This window comes from Drosophila melanogaster, chromosome 2R (genome assembly GCF_000001215.4).
Source record: "Drosophila melanogaster chromosome 2R".
NCBI lineage: Eukaryota > Metazoa > Arthropoda > Insecta > Diptera > Drosophilidae > Drosophila > Drosophila melanogaster.
In genome coordinates, this window is record NT_033778.4 from 18,977,390 (window position 1) to 18,986,201 (window position 8,812).

The 8,812-nt window shown below is 42.6% G+C and overlaps 1 protein-coding gene across 1 annotated transcript; it reads left to right on the top strand.

Moving 5' to 3' along the window:
- Positions 1-124: 124 nt before the first annotated feature.
- Positions 125-1,890, top strand: CG18605 (uncharacterized protein). The gene is made up of 3 exons (NM_001202045.2): positions 125-252; positions 355-551; positions 627-1,890. The coding sequence occupies exons 2-3, from the start codon at positions 439-441 to the stop codon at positions 1,759-1,761; spliced, it is 1,248 nt and encodes a 415-aa protein (NP_001188974.1). The 5' UTR covers positions 125-252; positions 355-438; the 3' UTR covers positions 1,762-1,890.
- Positions 1,891-8,812: the final 6,922 nt, after the last annotated feature.

The window sequence follows — 8,812 nt, forward strand, 5'->3', positions numbered from 1 at the left end:
CAATTCAATGTTTCCAGTGATTTCAGAGTATATTCGATTTCCGATGTCCCGATTTGTCACGATTTGCAGGTTAATTTATGGCATTGTCTAAACAGTCCCTTACTTTCCACACTTGACATTAGGCATCGTGTAGATGCGCCCCAAATAAAAACGTGCCACAGAGCCGTTGTGCCTGCGCAATAAGCAAAACTTTTTCGCTGAGTTTCAATTGGAATTGTTTAAAGAACGAGCTAATTGTTTAATTCCTATAAGGTAAATACTGTATCATATTGCACAGCTGGAAAAGTTCCATTTCGCGAGCGACAGTGAGCAGTGAAATCAGTATTAAATCGAATTTGTGATTGACAATTCCAGGAATTTTCGTTCACGTGTAAAGTTTCTGTTTCTGTTTTTTCTTCGAACAATTTCGACATTGTCGACACGTGGAGTGCAGCAACAATGATGCCACGGCACATGGTCCAATGGCGCATATATGTCTACGCCAATTCGCTATATTCTCTGCCGGATCGTGAAACGGGCGACTTTCGCGGCTGGTCCCCCGAATATTTCCGGTGAGTGAAAATTTCCTCCTCCAATACAAATAAGGGAAATTTCAGCCATGTTCTCATTTCTGCATTTCCTTGTAGTCTCAATCCCTTCGAGGTTCATAGGGTAATGATGTGGGTGAACCGCGATGTATCGGTGCTGATCAGGACCAGGAAGGCGGATATTTTCTATCTGTACGAGACCATCAAGAATCTGCTTCCACGTCTTAAGCTGGACAGCGAGGAGTTCCGAAAGCCCATGATCCACTTTTTTGGCGCCAATACGGACCTTTTCATCCACGAACTGATCAACTTTGCCCGTTCCCCGTACGACACTCTAATGGCCTATGAGTGCAGCACACAGTACCGGGCCTTGTTGGATTTTGATAATGGTCCTACTACGTCGGCGAAGTCCAGGGATCGCGAGTTTTTGTCGACGAGACTGCACAGCTTTGTAGAATTTACGCGCCGCATCAACTACGACGATTGCGGTGGCTTTGAGGCGGATCTGGAGCTGGAGGATGAGGATTTCGGCGAGCTCGACGATATGATGATGGAGCGCTATGGTGGTGCTCCGTTCTTGATGAAGATGGACGGACAGCTGGTGACAGCCCGAATCATACCGAGCTCACAAGCTAATGCACCTAACCAGGGTCAGGTGAATCAACAAACTCAATCCCAGGCCCAGGCTCAGGCCCAGGCACAGGCTCAGGTCCAGGCACAGGCTCAGGCCCAGGCCCAGACTCAGGCTCAGACTCAGGCCCAGGCTCTGGCTCAGGCCCAGGCTCAGGCCCAGGTCCAGGCACAGCCACAGGCTCAGGTCCAGCAGGCAGCAGCTCAGCCTGCCCAGCTGCTCCTCCCTCAGCTAACGCAGGCGGTGATCCAGACTCAGCAACGAGCGGTTCACCAACCCCAGCAGTCGGGACAGCAATCAGGACCTCAGCATGCCTCATCGACCGCCGCCTTGGCTACGCCTCTGGAGGATCTGGAGCTCGGGTTCGCCATCGAGCGCAGCATGTTCGTAGGAGCCTCAAACGCTGATCAAGGAGGCGATTTCATCCTGCCATACGGACAAGTTTTCCGCTTTGCCAACACTAACCGTGCAGCGCGCCCTTCCAACGGGAATGGATCCGGCTCTGGTGTCATGAATCCACCACCAGCACCACCCGTGCCGAATAATCCGCGAAATGCGTCCGCACATCAGGGACGCCGCCGCCGCACGCAAAACCAACGCTAGAAGGGATCCCTAATTACAATATCCTGTTGCAACATTTTCAACTCATGTATAATACAATCGAGTGCGCCGAGGTCTTTGTCAATGGCCTCTCGCAGCACAGACAGCAATAAAAAAAGGGTTTTAAAGGGCATTAAAAATTGATAACGATAACGGGAAAAAAGGATGGCCCATCAATAAGGACACGCCATGTAAAATTGCGTGCCAAATATGCCTTTAGCGCATATTTCCCTTTGTCTTAATTTCGGCAGAAAAGGTAGCTGCAAACCCCACACACCTTCCCAACTTCCACATCCCCCTGTCACATGGCGCATGAAAAATTGAATTACACGCACTTTTGCGCATAAACGAGGGAGCTAAGATAAAAAAAAAGCAAAAAAGCAAAAATGTTGAGTGAAAAATGCGGCCGATTTAGGGTTTCCGCTGGAGGAATGGGCCTGGAGGTGCCCCAGCTGCTTGTGGTAGCAAATTCAGGTCCAGAAAATTGAGTTAAATATTCCCTTTTTCGGTGCGGCTTACTTGTTTTTCCCCTCATTTCTTTTTTTTTTTTTTGGTATTTTGTTTTGGGAAAAAAAGGTATAATATAATTGTCCTGCCTGCACGGTAATTCAATGCATATTTGATTTTATGATTCCTTCGGCACAAAGAAGCATTAATGCATATCGAATGAGGCCCCAGAAATCGAATCGAATCATCATAAACTTGCGCATTTAACCGAAGATGAAAAGTATCCACTCTTATTGATTAGACCTTCTTGTTTTATAAAACTGTCTGCATTTTTCAATGGATTTATAAGTTTAGGTTTTCTAAATTCCCAATCAGCATCATTGTTGAAATTCAAATAGGTTGAAATTTCCTATTATTTCGCAAGCTGTTTACTAGCAAAAGGATTTGCCTAGCTTTTTGGAATAACTTCGACTTAAATGGAATTTACTAATTCGTTTTCACAACTCTCGACTGCACAAGGGATAATCCCCGAAATCCAATCGAATCATTCCACATAGCCAGTGTGAAAAAGTTGAGGCGTCGAGGCGTCGAGGCGAAGTCAACTGTGGAGGGAAAACTGCATCTTGAGGCTGTCCAAAGGACTCCATCACCGCCAGGATCTCGGCTTGGCTCTGGAAAAGTTATCCCTCAGTCTAAATGTCATTAGGGTTTTGTCGGCTGCATTTGCTTGGCTCGACTGACAAACTAATTTGCGTAATGTTGACGAAAAACTTTTTATTTGACTTGCTGACTTGGCCCACAGTCGCAGCCCACTTTTCCCAGATCCCTGCCATTTTCCCTTCTCTTTTTCTTTATTTTATTTTTTTTTGTGAGCAAAACAGGCAAGAAATAAAAGCGAGACGATTCAAAACTTTGCGCCAGTTTGCACTGCATTTTGAGATGTTGAAATGGGGCGGGCTGATAATTGTGAGGCTAAAAGTAGTTTGGTTGGCCGGATTTAAGTTTGAGTTGCAAATTACCGCCGCCGACTTGAATTAAACGTTTCAGATATCACGCATACGCACCGTTGACTCACAGGCGCCAGCCAAGGGATCGTTAATGTGCATTTCATGGAAATGCCCGGCTCGATCTGCATAAAATATTCATACAAACGCCGCGATTTCACCGACACCCCAACGAATTATCGCGCATAAGTGTTTGCTTCCGAGGGTATTTCGCTGTTCGTTAGTTTATCACAAATTATGCGCGTGGGTCTGCGGAATTAAAATAATTTCCACATTCGCCGCGGCGAGCAATTAATCAAGACCGCCGCTGACTGATATGCGGTACGGCAGTTATGAGTTCTTCTCATTTGGGCCCAATGTTTTGGGCCAAGTTTTGATTTACGAACATCCTCCGGCCACCTGTCGCCGGTCCCTTTGGATTCTGTACTAACCCTCGGCAAAACCCTTGACAATCTGCCCATCGTGCCACTCGATATCCCGCTGCAATGTGCCACTTTCGTTTTCACTCTTGTCTTGCCTCAGATTTCCTCCACCGACTTCCTTCTTCCGTGGATGCTGATTTTGCATTGAAAAAAATTGGGCATAGCTACTTCACACTTTCTAGCTGTTATTCTATTTACTGTCTGATAAAAGGAGTATGTTTGAGCTAAGTTTCATTTGATACGATTGAAATTATTGCCTATTGTTTATATAGGCATTAAGTTTACTTTTTACTTAATACTTTATTTATGTTTACCACATATTTATGTAGTTTATATTTATGCCAGTGCATTCCGGCTTTTTTGCCCCTTTCGGCATTTGCCAACTTTAATATGTTGGCACAGCACGGAGGCACGGCTTTCGATTCGCGTCGAGTTTCCATTACATTGCAGCGGAAGCCGGATGTTGAAATTGTTGAGGTTTCTCCGCCAGCGTGCAGAAGTGTGTGTGTGTAAGTGTGTGTATATAGGGTGTTGTGTGCGTGAGGCAGGGGAGTAAGCAGCTTAGGAAAACTGCTTGGAAGGCTGGCGATGTTGAGGAAATTGCCAGGAATACCATGGCTACCGCGAAGCGATTCGAAATCGAATCCGGACGCAAACACGAAACCCAATCGCGCTGCCTTCTTTAAATGCTCAATCAAAAACTTCTCACGGATTCTCGGGAAATGATTCAATTTTTGCGCAATTGTCGCAGCTTAACTCTTAAGCAGAGACTCGCTCGATTACGTAAGCGATTTGGAGTGGAAAAGCCATAAAGCAGGCATCACTTTTCAATAAACACGCATACTTTGCATATTTGGCTATGATTCAGCACCAAAATAAGTTGGCAATCTCCGTTTAAAGAGCTCTTTATTTTCTCGTTGAATTGCTTAAATAAATATAGTAAAATCGCCTGGAAATCCATTTTCCATTTTCCTTTCCTTATTATACAAACATATAGTATGTGCAATTTAAAAACATCATATGTTTTTTTTCCCCTATGAAGATAGTTATGCTTTAAGGCCACGCTTAAATAATTATAATAATTTTTTAAATGAGCGATTTTCCGATATTTTACTCAGCGTTGGCCTGTTGCGTGACTTTATGTATTCGTGTTTTTTTTTCCTTTCCTTTCCGCTGCCGCTGACTTTCCACTTTCTTGGCGAAGAAAATGCGTGTGTCATAAATCTACTCCCGCGCCTTTCGCTTAAAATCAAGCTATTTATCACAAGGCGGCGAGGACGACGTCATGCTGCTGCGGTGGCAGCCAGGATACAAGGATATAAGGATGCCTGGATGCCTGGCTGCCTGGATTGTGGGCTGGCAAGATGTGGGAATGCCAGAAGAACGCTGCGATGCCGTGGTGTCGCCGCACTCTTATCATCATCGAAGTGGGTCGGGGGCGCATATGTTCCGTGGCTGTTGATGCCTCTCCGCAGGATTTTTTATGGGTCTGCCAACGCGGACCGCTTGCTGAGGTAAAAAGTTGCGGACAACAAACTTTCCTTCTTGACGGCTCGACTCTGTTCCTTTTTTTTTTTTTTTGCTACGCCTTTTCGGGCTGCCTGCTGCGTGCGAAGGTGACAAGAATCCGGTAATTTGTGACTCCAAGGTTAAATGTTAATGTTTGCCATTATACAAACATTTGACGTTTTGTTTCGGCAGCAGCGGTGGCGGCAGTTGAAGCAAACGGGTTATGAACACGTGCGACAGTCCAAAGGGTCCACGTTGCGTATACGTTATTTTTTATGCTCCTGCTAATTTGACTGGCGCCAGGTAATAATGCTCCCCCGGCCTTGAGTCAGTCCCCCGTAGTTTGCTTAGGCTGCCGGCCATAATTTAAAGAAGCCAAACTAAACATGGCCAAGGACAATGTTTACGCTTAACTGTTTTTGGTCAACGAACGGAGCTCCGCAAGTCCAAAGTACGAGCAGTTGGTCCTCGATAATTTGATAAAAAGGTAATAAAATAATCAGGTTTTTAAAGAAATATGTACATTTTTTTTATGATTATATGATATGATTTATTTTTACATTATTTAATATTTTTAATAAAAACGTACAAAGATATTTTTAAAATTATAATTACCATTGCTCTTTATCGCTTAAATCCAAAGGTCAGTCATTTATTGCTATTTGTTAAAATTATTTAAAACGAAATCAATTAAATTTTGGGAAATCCAAGACTATGCAATGTTCAACTTATTGAAGTTGGACCGTACTTGCGGAATGACCTTTCGGGTTCAGCTTGCGAGAGACTTGAAATGGCTGCTGAGCGACCGTCTTAATGGCAGCTCCGAATGTTGCTAATGTTAATTTAAGAAAATATTCCGACCCGGCCATCTGCGAGTGGATGTGTGTCTGTGTGTGTGTGTGCGTGTGTTGCCTGGAAACACTTGCGGTGCGGCAGCATTTGTGCATTATTATTTGCGGTCAAGTCTTTTGTGGCTTGGCCTTTTAGAATATCCAAACCCCTTTGAAGCCGCAGCAAATGGCAGTGCCAGCAGCGGACTAATTAAAGAAATATTCATTTCAAAATACTTGTAGCTCCGCCGGAAATTGCACACCCTCACACACATTGACACACCGCTTTGGCTTCTCAATATGTGTGTATATGCGTTAGTGTGTGTGTGGTTGTGTGACGTGCATGAGGCAATCAATTACGGCGAACCGTTTTGCCAAAAAAAGCGTGTTGCCTACTTTCCGGCGCCCGCGTGTTTGCCAACACAGCAGCACAATTAATTATGTACATTGGGGCCGCTTTTTCCCTTTTTCCCACCATCACTCCCACCATTTTCTCGCCCCTTTCCTTGCTGTTTGCCCAAGTCTGTGTTTGTGCACACAGAGGGAAAATAATTGGCCATATTATATTGTAATTGAGTCAGCCTTTATAGCAACAAAACATATATTAAATTTAAGTATGAAGGTTTAATTGCGATAATTGTTACTCATAAATAACTGCATACAATTGATTCAGTTATCTAAAATTTATTGGTGACATTGAATGGGGGAAATATTTTGCCAACCATGTACACTTATTTATGAAGGAAATCATAAAACTAAAAAAAAAAAGTACTACAGCTATTTTAAAATAAAAAAAAACAACATTTTTTTGTCCCTTAGATTTTTCAAATCATAAGTTATTAAAACTGTGGAAATATAAGATCGATTGGTATTAAATTTCTTGCACTGCACGACAAAATATCGCGGAGGATGAGAGTCATCCTTGAGCTTAGACGACAGCATATGCTCATGCATGCCTAATTACGATAAATCCTTGCCCTTGCCCGTTCTCACTTACCAACTTTCACCCCATCCTATGCCTTTCACATTCACTTTCGCTTTCCCTTTCCCGCTCTCACTTTCACTCTCGAGTCTCGAGAACAAGCGCGCCCAAATGAAGTAGGCAGAAACAAGAAGAACAACAGCAGCGCCACTTCACAAGGATCATTCGCGTGTGAGTGTGTGAGTTTGTGTTTGCCAGGACTCTTTGGATGTAAGAGTGTGTGTAGGCGTTCATAATTATGGCCGTATTTAGAGAAATTGGTTATTATGTGCTTAACGCCATTTGTCTGACTGGAAATAGTTTGTTTTCGGGGGCCCCCTGCTGTTGGACATATCTTTGTGGAGGTGTGCTTAGCCAGTTTCTTAATCCGGAACCACTTAGTAATTTTTATCTTTTAGTAACGTGTTGGAAGCAAAATAAATAATGAAATGGCTTTAAATATTCTTGAAAAGCTTAATGCCTAGAATATTTTTAATAGTTAAATTAAATTGTACCCTTAAAGCTTAAGCGTTTAAATATGTGTGTTTAACATTATACAGGAATTTTTCTGAGCGGAAAACGGTTGGAAAAATGTAGCATAAATTTACAGAATGTAAATTTCACACTAATTCAAGCTTAACAATTTGAATCAATTATTATTTCGCGGAAAGCTTTAATGTCAATATGCTTTAGTTTATAGAAAATATGCATCAATTAAAGAAAAATTAAGCAGTTCATAACGAGTTTAAACATATACAAGGGATTTCTCTGAAAGCGAATCCATTGGCAAAAAAGCTTAAATTCCTAGAAAATGGATTTTCCACAAATTAACTCTCCATAATTCAATTGAAATTTTAATCCCCCAGGAATTCAAGCTTAAGAATCAATTTCAATATTGGGTATATTTTTTTGACTCTCCTTTAAATTTATCAATTTAATACAGCTTATTGCAAGGAAAAGAGATAAGCTTGGTAGCTATTTTCTTTGTAAAACAAAATGGATTAGCTTACTTCAAAAGCCCTTGAACTAAGCTTATTTTCAGGGCCATAATCCCTGGCCGATTTCAATTAAACTTTGCTGTAAAATACCAATCAACTAGCAACTTTTGCGACCACCCTCTTAGTAAGTTGGACTTGGCTAATACTTGAAATTGTCTGCTAATTCGTAATTATTGCTACTTTACCATGTTGCTCCTGCGTTGACTGAATTGGCTGCCCTTTCTTGGGCAATTAGGACGAGGCGCTGGCTGGCAATGCCAAGTGTCCCCTGGTCGAGTGGCTTTCACTGGAGGTTCCGGATTCCCAGCATACGTGTCCATCAATAATGCGTCCTGGCTGCTGGCTCCTGGCTCGCATCGCCGCAGCCATGCCTTCCATTCGTCAATTGGCCATCCATCAGTTCTAATTAATCATGGCTCGGGCCTAATGAGTTGCTCTCAAATATGCTGGGAATGAATAGATGCCACTATTTCGGACGCTCCGCTAATGGAAATGGGTCTTAACTCGTGCTATACAATTGTCGCCGTTCCGATAGCCTTGTTGCAGTGTTCACAATGCAATGTCCGCAATACGCAATTTCAATTTCACGAGAACCAGCAACTGCGCACAAATCCAGCGGTGATTCTCATGCACATGGAAAATATACGAATCCTTAGTTAATTCTTGGAAAGCAGTTTGATAAATTAATTACTTTCAAAGGAACATCGTTAATTAATAATTTTCGTTATATCAGCATCGAATAGGAGGGGCACACACTTTAACTTTTTATTAGTGACATCAAAATATTATATTGATGAAGAGATGCTGTTCGAAACCTAATTATGTATGTTATATATATTCAAAAAATACATTTGGTTACCATTTTAGTAACTTTTTCTCAGCG

Bases quoted from the DNA above. Each gene is read 5' to 3' on its own strand.
- CG18605 (NM_001202045.2), top strand. From the start codon at position 439: ATGATGCCACGGCACATGGTCCAATGGCGCATATATGTCTACGCCAAT. The intron at 552-626 runs GTGAGTGAAAAT...ATTTCCTTGTAG, and splicing joins TGGTCCCCCGAATATTTCCG to TCTCAATCCCTTCGAGGTTC.